The sequence below is a fragment of the Myxocyprinus asiaticus genome, chromosome 20 (genome assembly GCF_019703515.2).
Source record: "Myxocyprinus asiaticus isolate MX2 ecotype Aquarium Trade chromosome 20, UBuf_Myxa_2, whole genome shotgun sequence".
NCBI classification, from domain to species: domain Eukaryota; kingdom Metazoa; phylum Chordata; class Actinopteri; order Cypriniformes; family Catostomidae; genus Myxocyprinus; species Myxocyprinus asiaticus.
This window is the reverse complement of record NC_059363.1, coordinates 18,523,309-18,539,925: the sequence shown is the minus strand read 5'-3', so window position 1 is coordinate 18,539,925 and position 16,617 is coordinate 18,523,309. Positions and strand designations below refer to the sequence as shown.

The 16,617-nt window shown below is 41.3% G+C and overlaps 2 protein-coding genes across 2 annotated transcripts in view; one reads left to right on the top strand and one right to left on the bottom strand.

The window, feature by feature from the left end:
- Window positions 1-15,826, bottom strand: part of LOC127411586 (chloride intracellular channel protein 4-like) — a 67,587-nt gene extending 51,761 nt beyond the window's left edge. The window contains exon 1 of the mRNA XM_051647283.1: window positions 15,368-15,826. Coding sequence (XP_051503243.1) covers window positions 15,368-15,436 — 69 coding nt within the window. The 5' untranslated portion in view covers window positions 15,437-15,826. The remainder of the gene's footprint in view (window positions 1-15,367) is intronic.
- The window catches only part of LOC127411583 (reticulon-4-interacting protein 1 homolog, mitochondrial-like), a 180,361-nt gene that overhangs the window by 134,268 nt on the left and 29,476 nt on the right, over window positions 1-16,617 (top strand). The gene's annotated exons all lie outside the window — the stretch shown is intronic.

Here is a 16,617-nt window from a genome sequence, read left to right as displayed (position 1 = left end):
CGACGAGCAGACAGGGTGCGGGGTCTTAAGCCGCGTCGGGGCAGGATATGTTGTAAGACCTCCGTCTGCTACTTTACCGCCGAGAACTGCTGGGCAAAGTCCTCGACGGTGTCGCCAAACAGGCCAACCTGGGAAATGGGGGCATCAAGGAACTGTGCCTTGTCTGCCTCTCCCATCTTGACCAAGTTGAGCCAAAGGTGGCGCTCCTGGACCACCAGGGTGGACATCGCCTGCCCGAGAGACCGCACCGTGACCTTCATCACCCGGAGAGCGAGGTCGGTCGCCGAGCGCAGTTCTTGCATCAATCCCGGGTCAGAACTACCCTCATGCAGTTCTTTTAGCGCCTTGGCTTGGTGTACTTGCAGGAGAGTCATGGCATGCAGGGCGGAGGCGGCTTGTCCAGCGGCACCGCAGGCCACAGTCGTCAGGGATGACGTAAACCTTCAGGCCCCAGACGGGAGCTTCGAGTGCCTTATCCACCTGGGGGATCACCGAATACCCCCTGGCCGCTCCACCATCGAGGGTAGTGAGAGCGGGGGAGCTGATAGACCGGGAAGTAAAAGGTGCCTCCCACAATCTTGTCAGCTCCTCATGCACTTCCGGGAAGAAAGGAACGGGGGACCAGGAACCGATCGTCGAGCCGCGAGGGTTCAGGGGAGAGTGGAGGGTTCCGTCATTTCCGCGTCGCGAAGCCGAAGCCTCTGCGTCAGACCGGACGAGCCCGCTCTCCGATGCTGCGCCCAATAACTCATTGTCTTCAGGAGCTCTGAATGAGAAGTTGAACTCGCGCTGAGATGAGCCGGCGGTCTCGTGTGAGAGTCTGATCGGGGCAAGCGAGCGTGCTGGGGAATGGGAGGTCCGTGGGGGGATACCCGGAGGAGGTGGTCCCATTGATGTCCTCAAATCGCCCTAGTGCTAACCGATGCGACCTCAAACCCGTAGGTAGAAGGACTGGGGCTCCCAAGAGTGACCCCTAGTGTCACTACATCGACACAACATCTCCTTCCCTCCATCAGGGAACGGAGCTTACGAAAGTAACCAGGACATTTTCCAAGGTCACTAGCCACTCAGCATTTTCACTAGCCAAAATCCCCACCTTTTTCCACCAACAATTGTTTACAAACAGTTTGTTTCACTTTTAATTGACTATCACAATTCCAGTACGTCAGAAGTTCACATACACTAAGTTAACTGTGCCTTTAAGCAGCTTGGAAAATTCCAGAAAATAATGTCAAGCCTTTAGGCAATTAGCCAATTATCTTCTGATAGGCTAATGGGAGTCAATTGGAGGTGTACCTTTAGATGTATTTTAAGGCCTACCTTCAAACTCAGTGCCTCTTTGCTTGACATCATGGGAAAATCAAAAGAAATCAGCCAAGACCTCAGAAATAAAATTGTGGACCTCCACAAGTCTGGTTCATCCTTGGGAGCAATTTCCAAATGCCTGAAGGTACCACGTTCATCTGTAAAAGCAACAGTACGCAAGTATAAACACCATGGGACCAAGCAGCCATCATACCACTCAGGAAGGAGACGCATTCTGTCTCCTAGAGACGAACGTAGTTTTGTGCGAAAAGTACAAATCAATCCCAGAACAACAGCAAAGGACCTTGTGAAGATGCCAGAGGAAACAGGTAGACAAGTATCTATATCCACGGTAAAACGAGTCCTATATCGACATAACCTGAAAGGCTGCTCAGCAAGGAAGAAGCCACTGCTCCAAAACCGCCATAAAAAAGCAGACTACAGTTTGCAAGTGCACATGGGGACAAAGATCTTTTTGGAGAAATGTCCTCTGGTCTGATGAAACAAAAATGTAACTGTTTGGCCATAATGACCATCGTTATGTTTAGAGGAAATAGGGTGAGGTTTGCAAGCCGAAGAACACTGTAAAAGGGGTAAAAAACCAAACTATTTGTTCCCTTGTCGGATTCCAATAGAATGGCCCCTTTTGAAGGTCTCTGCGTTGTTCTGTCTTTTCTGAGCGCTGAAGCAATTATTATTAATTTACACTTTACAAATTGATTCCGTAACTCATTTTATCTGACTCCAATTTTATTAATCTGACTCCAATTTAAATTGACCTCTAATTTAGATTACAGCTCTAATTAACTTCTGATCATTCTTTTAATTTGATCTTTTTAAGTTATAGATTACTCTGAATTTTCATTTGTCCTTTCGATCAATACTTGAATGTCACTTAGAGTCTCACGCCGGCCGATATTTCAATTACGAGGATCTCATGTCACAAGCAAGCTAGTTCAGTTCATAGTCAGAGGTTGTAGGGTAATCTCAATATCATCTGATTTGGCTTCTCTCATAATCAGATGATACTGAGATTATGAGAGAAGCCAAATCAGATGATACCATCGCTTAGACATGTACACACAACTTGCTATGACGTACGATAAGCAGTGACTGTCTTACATGGACTACAAGTCTTACATGGATTCTCATTAAGCTTCAGTAATGGTCTTATCCTAGTCTCATACTTGCAGTAACAAACAGTATCTTAACACAATCTACCGGTCACAAATGATTTCGGAAGAATTCAGAATAAATGAAATAATTTATTTGCCAGGTAGGATATAAAACATTGTTACAAGAATTCAATCAAACCTAATTTCACATATGCTCAGAATAAACAAACATTATATAAGTCAGAGAAACATACTTGGCAAATAGAACTACATACAGCGACAGTATGGGAGATCTGAATACAGACTCCCCGAGTTTCTTGCCAACTTTCCTTAAATACCCAGACAGAATAAACATTGGTGTACCAAATGGTATTATCCTTTATCCTGAGAATTTGGGGGTGAATGGGTTCTTGACTTCCTGGGGTTCAACCTTGTTAACATACAGGAGATCATTTAAATTGTAGGTCAATGAGGGGGATAGACCTCCAGAATTATGCAGTATTTGGCAAAGACATTATAACTTTATCACCATTAGTTTTATCAACATGGGAAAGAGACCATTATACCAGTTGCACAGAGACCTCTTAAATGATATCAAACACATACAGTTGCATTCTTTGTTTTCAAGGTATTTGTTATATTTTTACATATAAATCTTGTGTTTTTGTATTGGTCCTGAGCTGTTGAAGGGGAGAAGGGGGAGAGAGAAAAGGGGGCAGCAAGGTGATTTGCAATTTATCACACTGTGGTGATATTCAGGAGAAGATTTCAGCTTTGTAAAACAATGCAAAGATGATTTGCAATTTATCACATGTGGTGATATTCAGGTGTAGATTTCAGCTTTTGTGAGAGAGTTCTATGACATTGATTCTCTCAGAGTTCTTTGACTTTTACCGGAAATGGCACCTTTTCAGTGTAGACATCCTGGTGCCAGCCTTACAACACCATCCCAACCATGAAGCATGGGGGTGGCCGCATCATGTTGTGGGGGTGCTTTGCTGCAGGAGGGACTGGTGCACTTCACAAAATAGATGGCATCAAGAGGAAGGAAAATCATGTGAATATACTGAAGCAACATCTCAAGACATCAGCCAGGAAGTTAAAGCATGGTCGCAAAAGCCTGGGTCTTCCAAATGGACAATGACCCTCCAAAGTTGTGGCAAAATGGCTTAAGGACAAAGTCAAGGTATTGGAGTAGCCATCACAAAGCCCTGACCTCAATCCGAAAGAAAATTTGTGGGCAGAACTGAAAAAGCGTGTGCGTGCAAGGAGGCCTACACTGCCCTACAAAGGCAAAAGACCTTAACTCGCTAGAGTGTGGAACTGAGAAAAATGACTTTAATGTTTTTTTAGTTGTCCAGCCAAATGTATTATAGGTAGGACACTGAAAATCTGGCAATTAGATGTTTTAGTAATGAAATGTATCTACATAAAAAAATCTTGAGCTCAAACTTTACTTTTGACCCCTATTTTGAAGTTACTGTACTCTGCCTTTGTCTGCAAAAAGTGAGAATTCACGCCAAGGCAAAAGGCAGTAACTTCCACATTATCAATATTTTGTTGCTGATCACTATTTACAAAATCATTATAGTAACACCTGTATAAAATCTAGTGATCATGGCATTTATTTTGGATGATTTACAATTACTTATAGCTATGTACTTATTGCTATCCTGTGCTTTGGTTGTATTCTGATGGCATTTTTAATACATTAGACATGACACATACCTCCATAGCGGTAAAGAATATCTTCAACTGGTGTGCAGCAAAACTAACAGGTTGACTGCAGATAGGTGACACTTAATTATATGAATAAATACAAGATAAGCATATTTCTAATGAGTAAACAATTTAATTAATAATGGAATGCAAAGATATAACAAATCGTACAAATTTAAAATGCATGGATTGGAATAAGAGATAATAAATACAGCCACAGGCCTACAAGTTAGTGCCACAGCTGGTTAATCAAGGGTTAAATTTAGCTACCATGCTCCCAATGCACAGGTCTCTGACTGGTGGACTGGACTGGCCAATCTCAAAGGCTATAATATAGAGTATGTGACTATATTTATTGTTTTTCTGAATCTGACCGTAACTGACATCCAGACAAAAAGTTATACATGTGGATGAATACCATTTTGAAACAAATTTATTTATTGCAGTGTTCACTAACATAAAAGGATACAAGACATAAGTTAGCCTAAGTGCTTTTACATCAAATTGAATGAAAGTAGTCTAGCCTAAAAGATCGACTTGTGGATTGATGTGAACGCCAGCAAGTAGGAATAATGCTCAGAAATTAGAATGCTTGTGGATTGTTGTGGATTAAACATCTGCGATGACGTTCATTGCCATGGATTTTATCAGGTTACCAGAAAAGGTAGGACAGATTTAATTCCGAACTGTTACTACTGATTTTATGTGTGATCATGCTACATGCTACGCTGTCATGCCATTCGAGTCCACACTCGTGCAACTAGGGGGCAGCCCCGGACTCACTGACACTGATGTTGACAGCAGTCACTGATAGGCTGGCACTGACTGAATAATCTGCATTATGAAAAAAAAAAAAAAAAAAAACTTTGAGAATATTTACGATTACTTATTGCTGGCAAGTTATCCAGTCTTTGCTTGTTTATAGTGCTTTGTTATATGGAGCAGTTTGGTAGCCTATTCATTGGATAGCCGAGTAGCCTATTTATGCTATAGGCTGCTAGCTAGCTAAATGAAGTAGATTGCGATCTAATTAGTTTGTCTAATGCATCTTTTGTGTTACACACTTTCTTACCTTGACCTTTATGTCGGCATTTCAAAGCCATCATTTTCCCTTGAACGCTATAGAAAAACACTCAATATTTGTTTACTACACTTTTATTCAGGTATCGTGTGTGTCAGATTGCTTCAATGACAGATGTATGACAGTACACAGGCTACACCTTAATTTAAACGTGGTAAACTTTAATGTAAAAACAAAGGCAGAGTACAGTAACTCCATGCCGGCACAGTAACTTCATTTTGACGCACGGCTAAACAAAGGCAGAGTACCCTAACTCAATTTGAGCTCTGCCTTGGTTTCTCTTGGGCTTTTGGAAGTTACTGTTAAGACAACCCATTATTTTCTCGAAAAAAACAACGGAATTGACTCAAGATAATTATCCACATGATAAAGGAGGTCTTGAAAGTCTCAAAAATATCAATAACTCATTTTCGACCAAAAACGAAGTTACGGCCTTTTGCCTTTGCACGGCAGTACAATCCTGACTCAGTTACACCAGTTCTGTCTGGAGGAATGGGCCAAAATTCCAGCAACTTATTGTGAGAAGCTTGTGGAAGGCTACCTAAAACATTTGACACAAGTTAAACAATTTAAAGGCAATGCTACCAAATACTAACAAAGTGTATGTAAACTTCTGACCCACTGGGAATGTGATGAAATAAATAAAAGCTGAAATAAATCATTCTCTCTCCTATAATTCTGACATTTCACATTCTTAAAATTAAGTAGTGATCCTAACTGACCTAAGAAAACATTCCCTTTCTACGATTAAATGCCAGGAATTGTGAAAAACTGAGTTTAAATGTATTTGGCTAAGGTGTATGTAATCTTCTGACTTCAACTTTATCTCCTCTTTACCTCATCAGTGCCGTTTATAATGCAAGTGCTGTCTAGCAGTTTGAGATGTTTGACTTCCTCCATATAGCGCTTTATAATAGATTGTTCTATGTAGAATTCAAATGGGCCACATAAGTTTTGTGTTTTCCACCAGGATCATGCAAGTTTCGCTCTGCGCTGTTCCAGAGCTCTGGCGATCTTATCTCTGAAGCGCACTGGTGTGGGCTGTGGCGGAAGCACGCTTCATTCGGCCAGCACAGATGCGCGTGTAAGTTATGAGAGGCATATTTAGTTCTTATAAAGCGCTCAACGTGAGATGAATACAACTGAAATTCTTTCGGCAGCAGCTCAAAATCGCCCGACATTACCAGAATTTTCAATGCAGGAAAAACCCTGAAAAAATATCACCCACCAAAGTGGCTAGTTAGAGTGAGAGCTATCCGCCATGGCCGATTTTTACCTGCATTTGTAGGGTTGGCGGGTGTTAATTTCAAACCATGATTAATTGCTTAAACATTTTATTTTTATATATACACTATATTTTTTAAATATTTGCATTAATATTTTTTTTTAAAGAGCACACACTACAGCTTTGCCTTTAGAAGTGGTGATTAAAGTGTAACTCTGCTTAGTCTGCAGAAACAATTGCTAGCATCAGCTTTCGTTCAAATCAAGAAGACAAAACACTGAAGTCATCGGACTCCTCATGCAGCCTAAACAATAATTAATCTAAAAAGCCAATTAAAGCAGATCAAGGGTTACTGTGGTTGCATCATCAGCACCTAGACTGTAAAGACACCAATGACAGTGTCCTTACACAGTAAACATCGCCACTGTCACATGGTGATCCGACCCAAACAGAGGACAGCTCTAGGCTGTAAACTACTCAAGTCAGCATCACAGCATTGTCCAACGATTTCAGGCATAAGTTTCATTTACATAATTGTAGGTTAGAGATGAAGCTCGTATTAGCATAAAGGGAATCCCTTGACCCTTGAGTTAATGGTTCCAGCAACTGGGAAAGCACATCAAACTTTAGTCACTCCAGTTCAGTCACTGGGCCAGGCCCTTGTGTTCTTTTCAAGTGACCTATGAGTTTCTAAAAGACCCTTGCATTCGAAATTGAAGAATGAATGGGTGTGACATCATTTACCACAAAATCTGCCCAAACAAAATTGGTGTTTTGGTGGTTCGTAACAGCTTGCCAGGCGAACTTTCAGGAAAACTTCATATTGGCTGCTAAACACCTTTTTAATGCCATTGGTCCACATCATCGGTAGTTGTGACCTGGAGCTCCACCTACTTTGAGGCCAACAGCTAATTCTGTTTATGTTGTTCAGTCAGTCAAGATCAATCAGCATGAACACACCGGCGTGCGCGTTATTAGCGAGCTGGTGCAAACTTACATCTATACAATCGTTATTATCAGGTTCATCATATTTTACAATAACAGAGTAATCGGCACATATTATGGCCGTGTATAGCGTGTTAGCGCCATGAATGCACAGTGTAAACATTACAAATTATACATTTTGCACTGCATTTATATTACCTTTTTAAACCATCAGAGTAGTTAAACAGCTTATTTTACTGGTCTTGTGTGAATTCTACTCATGGAATAAGGCATGAAGTCATTGATAACATTTTAATGTCATATTAGTTGATATTTTACATGAAGTCTTGTGCGTCCTCATGGTGTGGCCAGTGTATGAATGTTCTCAAACAGTATGGGATGTCATTGCTCAGCTGTTTCGAACTTCTATTTACCTCTGAACGAACAATGAACAAAACTCCTTAAGTGCACATTAAACAAGATTTTTACCATTTCTGAAGAACATATGAGTGGTGTCTGCCTGTGCAAAACTCGCTACCTTGATGCCAGGCTGTTGCTTTGTGTTTGCCAAGATTTTCTGGCTGTTTTTATCAAGATGTTATGCGTTTATAGGCATTTATGGGTGGTTGCTGCTTACTGGCCCACGTCAAAAGAGCCCACCCTCAAGACTCTTTAATATTCTGGTCCATAGATGTGGCTTTAGTCTGTTCTTCAATGCAAGTATATTTGGGATTTTTTCGCCCATTTTATCATCCACCACGTGAAAATTGAGAATCCGATCATCTTATAAAAGCAAGCACACCTCTTCCTAAGGGCCCCAACATACCACGTGATTTGAGGTATCATTTGAGGTCCAGAGCACAAACAGTGCAAAAGTTTGATAAGTTTGTTTAAATCTCTAACTTATGTTTGAGAAATAACAATACAGCAAAACTGTCTGGTTCCGGAAGTAAAAATCACTTATTTTGTCCATGGGGGAACTGATAATTAACAATAACTAATAAACCTTTAAACCACTTCCACAATGCACATGCGAATGACGTAAAGAGTCAGACCCCCTACACTCTAAAACTATGTATATATTTGTATATATCTGAATATTTTGCAATATACTTAAATATAGTTATTTTATACTTGTAATCAAAAGCTTTATTGTAATTGGGATGTCATTTTGGATTCACCTTGGAGCTGTTTGGTTTTGTTCATTGTTTGGAACTCTTTAAAGAAGGACTTTATGAAATCCCTACAGAAAAAATGAAAGGAAAAAATACTTCCAGAACAAAGATGGCTAAAAAAGTGGGCAAGCACTTTTCCACTGTTGTCACGTCTAGATATGTTTTTGTTCATGTCTTTTATTTTAAAAGTTTAGTTCCTGTTCAGCTCATGTGGTTTCATGTCATGTTATTTCCTATTTCCATGCCATGTTTGTTCCTGTTTCCTTGGTCATGTGATTTCATGTTTCCCTCCATGTTCATGTGTCTTGTTTTCATTGGTTTATTGTCTTGTTACCTTGTTATCAGTTCTGTTTTGTTACTGATTGACAATGTCATGTTTCTCCCTTGTCCATGTACTTATGTCTCATGTTTGCCATTATCCATTGTCAGGTATTGTGAACGTAACTTTGCTGGATTGTTCATGTCATGTCAAGTTTAGCCAAGTCAAGTTAAAGTCAAGTTCATGTTTTTGTATTTTGTTCACGTTGGGAGTTAGTTTTTGGATTTCACAATTGATAATAAACTGCGCATGGGTTCATCACACATCATCGTCTTCATCGTCTGCCTATCATTGCTAGCATCGATACAGAATACCTGACTGACCAAAATGAACCCAGCAATCCAGCTTCTTCATTTTTCACCAGGGGAATTGTTCCCTGGAAAATTATGTGGAGGACTTCTGCGTTCTGGCCTATCGGGTGGACTTTAATGAAGTCACCCTTAAGGACATTTTCCGGGTGGGATTGAATGAGCCAGTCTCTTCCCTGATGCCTTGCGGTCGCAGTCCCCTCAGTCTGGCTCAGTATATCAACCTTGCCCTGCGGATAAGTGGTTCCACGTTCACTGTGGAGGAGGCGGATGCCGAGCCGGAGTCCCACGTCATGGCCGCCGAGCCAGGGTCCCACGTCATGGCCGCCGAGCATGTGCCATCTTCTGCCCCGGATACTGAGTCTGCTCCATGCCATGTCACAGCCACACCTCAGCCTGCTCCATGCCATGTCATGAGCATCACCTGAGCCTGTAACAATAACGCCTCAGTCTGCTTCACGCCATGTCACATCCGAACCTCAGTCTGCTCCATTCCATGTCACAGCCAAGCTTCAGTCTGCTCCATGCCATGTCACAAGCAAGCCTCTGTTCCAAGGTCCAGGCACGCCTCTGTTCCAAGGTCCAGGCACGCCTCTGCTCTACGAGCCAACACTCACGCCTGCAACGGCCAACAAGTCAGCATCCACACCTACCATGGCCAAGTCAGGATACTGCCGTACCATGTTACCATGTCATGCCATGTAGCCACGTCAAGTATAACTTAATAGAATAACTTAAAATCTAGTCACACTGGTGACAGTAAGAAACGATCTGACTGCGTTCATATGCTGTTTTGTCAGATATCATCTTATAAGTCACTGAATTCCTGTACATCTTTAGATCGCACTCCAGTGTGTCTTAAAGGGAAGTGACCCTATTAAGCCCAAGTACAATATAAGCACACTTACTGTTTTATTTTGAAGGTGAAAAGACACAAAGACAAAGCAAGATAAAAATTGTTGCAGAGGAAAAGCACATATTTGTTGGCATCAATTTACTTTTTATTTGAAGCCAATCAAATGTTTAATTCTCGAGTTATTTGGGACCATGTGCTACTACTGTTTTGCTGCCATTTATGGAAGTTGCTCCAAAACTTGACTGTTTTTCAAGATTAAGGGATAAATGTACAGTCAGCCGGTTATCACACAATAAACCTCGACAGGGTGATCAGGACCCAGACACGAAGTGGAGTACTACCCTGAAGGGGTTTATCTTGCGTTAACAACCGGCTGACTGTATATTTAGGTTTTTACACGGCAACTAAATAAATACATGGACATAAAATATTGATTTGCATTTAAATTATGTAATTTGAGAAGGAATCACTGAACAGCTGAAATCAACCTCCGGTTTACGTCGGAGTTCTGTTGGTGTTTACTTTGTGAAACTAACTGTCTGACTCCTCATTATTCAGCCTATTTCAAGACTACTTGCCAAATAAGCAAATAAATGGACTTGAAACTTTGATTTGCACTGAAAGTGTGTAATTATGTGAGAAGACAGAAATCACTGAACAGCTGCAATCCACCTCCGGTTTGCATCTGAGTTCTGTTGGTTTAATTTGTAAAAAGGACCGTCTGACTCCTCAATATTCAGCCTACTACAAGACTACTTGCCAAATAAATAAATACATGCACATGAAACATTGATTTGAGCTTAAATTATTTTATTAGCCTACTTGTAGAGATCGCACAGTGAGCCGAGAAGCAGGAGAGACGGCTTGCATAACCCAGATGAGCGGTCTTAATCCTCGGATGTGCGGTTGTTACAGAATAATATCTGCCCACTGGATGGCGCTATTGACTAATCAGAATTGAGTATTCCAGAGAGCCGTGTAATAAATTAAGATATTAAAGGGATAGTTCACCCTAAAATGAAAATTCTCTTATCATTTACTCACCCTCATGCCATCCCAAATGTGTGTGACTTTCTTTCTTCAGCAGAACACAAATGAAGATTTTTAGAAAATCTCAGCTCGGTAAATCCATGCAATGCAAGTGAATGTCTGTGTGGGTGCCTCGTGCCCTGGGCAACTGCCCATGTCGCCCATGCCTAAATCCGCCACTGGTGGCGGAGGACAAGTCTCAGTTGCCTCTGCTTCTGAGACCGTCAATCCGCGCATCTTATCACGTGGCTCGTTGTGCATGACATCGGAGACTCCGCATGTGGAGGCTCGTGCTACCCTCCGTGATCCACGCACAACTTACCACGCACCCCATTGAGAGTGAGAACCGCCAATCATGACCACAAGGAGGTTACCCCATGTGACTCTACCCTCCCTAGCAACCGGGCCAATTTGGTTTTCATAGGAGACCTGGCTGGAGTCACTCAGCACGCCCTGGATTCAAACTCACGACTCCAGGGGTTGGAGTCAGGATCAATACTCGCTGAGCAACCCAGGCCCCCTAATTATTAAGAATTTCCCACTCTCCTAGATGTCAACGATTAGGTTGTTAATTTCAGAATGGAGGAATTTCATTTGAAAACCATGAGAACTGCAAATCCTCACTCTTCCAGAGGTTTCATTACTGCTGCATCATGCTCTAGAGAAGTCATATCAAAAGAGACAGTGATCTCATTAAACATCTGAGGCTGATATCTCAAACTCAATTCCATTAGGCAAAAATCCAGAAAGCAAGATACAGGACTCTCCTTTATCAAACAATTTCTGCCCACATTTAGCTGTACAAAAAGTGTGTTTGGACCCTTTTTAAAATGCATTAGCTTTTATTCTAACACAAACTGCAGTGTGTTCCTGGCTGTTGTTTTCCTGTGATCAAAGCACAAATCTAGATATGCATGCTGTACAGAAGGCCAGCAGGTGTTGCTGTACAGAGGGAGGGAGGGAGATGACTGCACTATCAGCTGCTAGCAGGGGCAAGGTTTGCTTAGTTTCTATGACAACAGAGGGGATGGTCTTGTTGTGATGTTGTGCAGGAAAAGGCGTAACAATGATGCAATACATTCATGCTGTTAATTATGAATGAGAGAGAGTTAAATAAAATTGAGAAGGGAGGGAAAGAAAGAGAGGTCACCATTATCTTTCTATTGCAGTGTGTGTACACTTTCAAACAAATAAAATGAAACTCTCTTTACCTAGGTGCCATAGAAAAAACACACAAACAGAACAAGCGTCACTGTAGCTCATCTATTCAGGCAGATAACATCAGGGTGACCTGCAGTCTCTCTTTATGCTGTTCCATATCAAAGTCACTACAGCCAGAGGACTGTTTTATTCCTGCCGACAAGACCGATTCTGCTTGATGATTTCCAATGTCATGATCACTGAACAGCTGTGGGAAACAGCAGTGTGTGGTCAAGCTGAGTTTGGCATAATTCTTGCACAGCTTAAATGACACCACTGCAAGGAAACAATTACCTGACTACCCCATTCATAAAACCACACCAGATGAGATCAATGCATCACTTTTTTTTTAGACCAATATCAGGCATTAGAGACTACAGTGTTATGTTCATCTAGTATGTTCATCTAGCTCAACAACACACTGCAGAACACTCTGGAAAGGGATATTTTTCTTTCTCCCCATTTTTCCCCCCTAATTTGCAAATGCCCAATACCCAATGCGCTCTAAGTCCTCATGGTGGCATAGTGACTCGCCTCAATCTGGGTGGCGGAAGACGAATCTCAGCTGCCTCCACGTCTGAGACCGTCAATCCACGCATCTTATCACGTGGCTTGTTGAGCGCGTACCACGGAGACGTAGCGTGTGTGGAGGCCCACGCTAATCTCCGCGGCATCCACGCACAACTCACCATGTGCCCCACAGAGAGCGAGAACCACACATTGTAGCGACCACGAAGAGATTTACCCAATGTGACTACCCACCCTAACAACCGGGCCAATTGGTTGCTTAGGAAACCTGACTGGAGTCTCTCAGCACACCCTGGATTCGAACTCGCGACTCCAGGGGTGGTAGTCAGCGTTTTTACTTACTGAGCTACCCAGGCCCCTCTGGAAAGGGATAGTTAAGCCAAAAATGAAAAATGGAACTGTCATTTACTTACCCTCATGTTGTTCCAAACCCACATGACTGACTTTCTTCCATGGAACACAAAAGTTGATGTTAAGGCCCTTCCACTTGAGTCATGTCAGGACTTTAATGCACCACTCAACACGTGCATTAAACACCACTTTGACCTCCAAATAAAAACCGCTGCAAAGAACGTCTTCTATCGATTTTAGCACTGGCACCACCACAGTTATGACACATCATCTGAAATGTCCAGTAATTACTGGCTGCTGCTTCAAAAGGTCAGCAGCAACAGAGTCGAAGTTGAAATTCTTTGAACTTTGAGCACTGCGTTACAAAACCTGATAGAAGCGCAACGTGGCACTGACGCTAGTCATGTGGAAGGGCCTTTAGGCAGCATGCTAGGGACTGGCAGCCTCTGTCACCATTCATTCACTTTCATTGTTTGAATAAAAAGAGCAGTGCCGTCAACATTCTTCTAAATTTCTCCTTGTGTTCCTTATCTTGGAAAAAAGGAAGTCATATGGGTTTGGAAAAATATGAGGGTGACAGAATGTTTATTTTAGGTGAACCAACCCTTTAAAGGACATAAGGATGGAAACTCTAGATGGAGCATTTATTTTAGCAATCAGTCTGTAGGATGTTAAATATAAGGACATTCCAATGTATTGCAGGATAATTTCACCTCTTGTTGACCTATAACATTCTGGCAAAAGCTGCAGTAAAGTTCACTGAATTATTATTTACAGTCCATTAAATAAAGAAAAGTCATCCTTTGATTAAAGCCTCAGGAATTATAAAAGCCTGGTCAGCATTTGCACATCTGAGATCCAAAGTCCTTCGAGCTTTAACGCACTAGTAGTTTAGCTACTGTGAGCTTCAGTAAGGATAGCTTTTGCCGTACGCTTCTAAATAGGTTTCAGACACCAAACTCAAAAACCCTCTGTTAGCAGCCCCCTCCTCTCTCTTTTCTGTAACTCCCTCCCCTCCTCTGCTCCTCTTCTCTCTCCCTCCTTTCAGTCCAGGAGTTTTCCCGCTCTGCCAGGCAGAAGGCCTTTTGGGGAAGAAAACAGAAAAAAAGCAAGGGAAGGAAAGACGGCTGGGTTCCCGGCAGTGGAGAGGAATTCAAATAATTCCTGTTTGATTACTCCAAGATCCAGGGGAGGAAAAGATTTACAGGCAATCATTCCCATAATAAAGCTCCGTTTTTATTTGAACTTGAACTAATGTTGAACTAAGTGTTTATTCTTGAGATATATTTCAGGAGCAAACCCTGGATAAGCTCCAAACTGCATTCTCTGGTACAGCAGAAGAGTGAGGATGGTTATTACATTAAACATAATATCAGACTAATTCTTGTGTGGAGTCCCAATGAGAAACCCTGTTATGTGGATCCACTAGTGTCGCAGTAGACCATGCAACAAAGAAAGGCGCGTTACTTGTATGAGAAGCCCTTTTAACAAAGGAAAAAAATATATCCTGTCCTCTCGCGTTAGTTATTTCAAAACTATCGCAGTACATTTGGGCTTTTTAACGCTCTGTTTAATTAAAGTCTGGGCTACTCTGTATCCTGGACCCGGACGGATTTCCTGCCATTAACTCTCAGCTGCAGATTTACATTGTTGTCCGTCTCCCATCCGACCTCGAACCACTCCTTGAACCTTGCGCATTTAGCTCGGGAGTAAAACACTTTCCCCCTCAATTCTGTCATGCAAAACTTATATAAATTAATTTTGAATAACACGAAGTCACATGGAAGTGATATTGATTGATATTGAGAAAACGCCAACACCCTCTTTCTGACATTCACATGGCCAACTCAGTGTCATCATTCCCTCTTACTGTAAAAACAATGGTTGAATCATATTTACGACACACACACATATATATATATATATATATATATATATATATATATATATATATATATATATATACACACACACAAGTTTATATGGTCACTCTGACTGCGAATTGTGCTAATAATAATATATATTTTACACCAGTACACTCTTTAATCTATATAGACCAGAATAACAACAAACAATTTTACAAGAAAAGCCAGCACTTTGTGATTTAAATATGAAAATTCGACTTTTCTGACGTAAGGTGGTAATTACTTATCAGAAAGCACATCTATATTACTGGAGTTAATCTTTACTTGAAAATATGACTGCAGTTGTTTGGTCAGCAGACCCTCTTACCTTCACAAAAAGCTCGATGATGGGTTCATTATCCCCCTTCACACCGTTCTGAGGTACCGAGAGAGACATCCCGAACTTTTGCCTTCACTCAGACGTGTTTTCAGCACAACTAGTTCTTCGCCCTTGCGAAAAAGTTTTCCAGCAGCACCCTCTTTCACGCTTCCCTCTTTCCCGAACACAAATAGCAGACTACTGCAGTATCTCCAGACGCAACCTACAGACAAAGAGTCCGTTAAACACGTCAAACACCGAATATAAGCTTTTTCTCCCGATTCAACAATCGCGCTATTAATTTCCACGAGGTCCCGTCGGCTAGAAACACATCATATAGAAAAACCGATAGCGTCCGCTATGTCTCCTCCGCTGCAGCTCTCACTCAGGATGGCGACGAAGAGGGAGAAAACTCAACGGGAGTATTTAAGGCAGTGATGTCATGCGCAGAGCAAACGGAACGTGAGCGAGTGGGACGAACCCGTCCGCCGCGTGCAGAATCGGTACACGACCAGCCTGTGTGAGTGCACTTTAACTAGTGTTTCCTGAATAGTTTCATATTGCACCTAAATTCCGACCGAAAAGTACGTCTGACTGCATCTTGAGTCAATGACGTGACGCTCAGATCTCTTAAATAATGAACGCACCCCTTCTATGGTGAATATTTCTTTAATTTTTGAGTTCAAAGGAATTTTTATATTTTTTTCTGGGGCATAGTCTAAAATGGCATGTGGTGTTATCGTACTCAGTTGCTTCTAAACAAAAAAATCAAACTCTTAATAAAAGCTGAAATTCTGGAAAAAAATAAATGTTGGCATGATTAGTGCAGAATAATATTTTATTAATATATATATATTTTTTTAAATAGTAGTGAAACAATTATTTTGAAATATGATTCATATTTGGAAAACCTTTGTCCACCATATCAAAGTAATGTATAACTAACTTGGATGTAAGCAACATTTAAGCTGTCGGTTGTCCTTTTATGTTGACAAAAACCATAAAACAGAGACCACTTTAGAACTGAATGAGAAAAAAGAAAAAAAAAAAAAAAGAAAAATTCTTATATTTTTACATTTTTATTAAAAGGCACATTTAGTTCAGGTCATCTGGTGTAACCTTGAGAAAACTTCATGATATTCTTGACTAAAAAATCCATATTTGTAAAATAATAAATTCCTTGAAAATGTGTTTGCAAACCTTTTTGAAATGAATTAAGTCGTGTATACTTGAAAGCCTCCTTAGACCCAGCAAAAAGT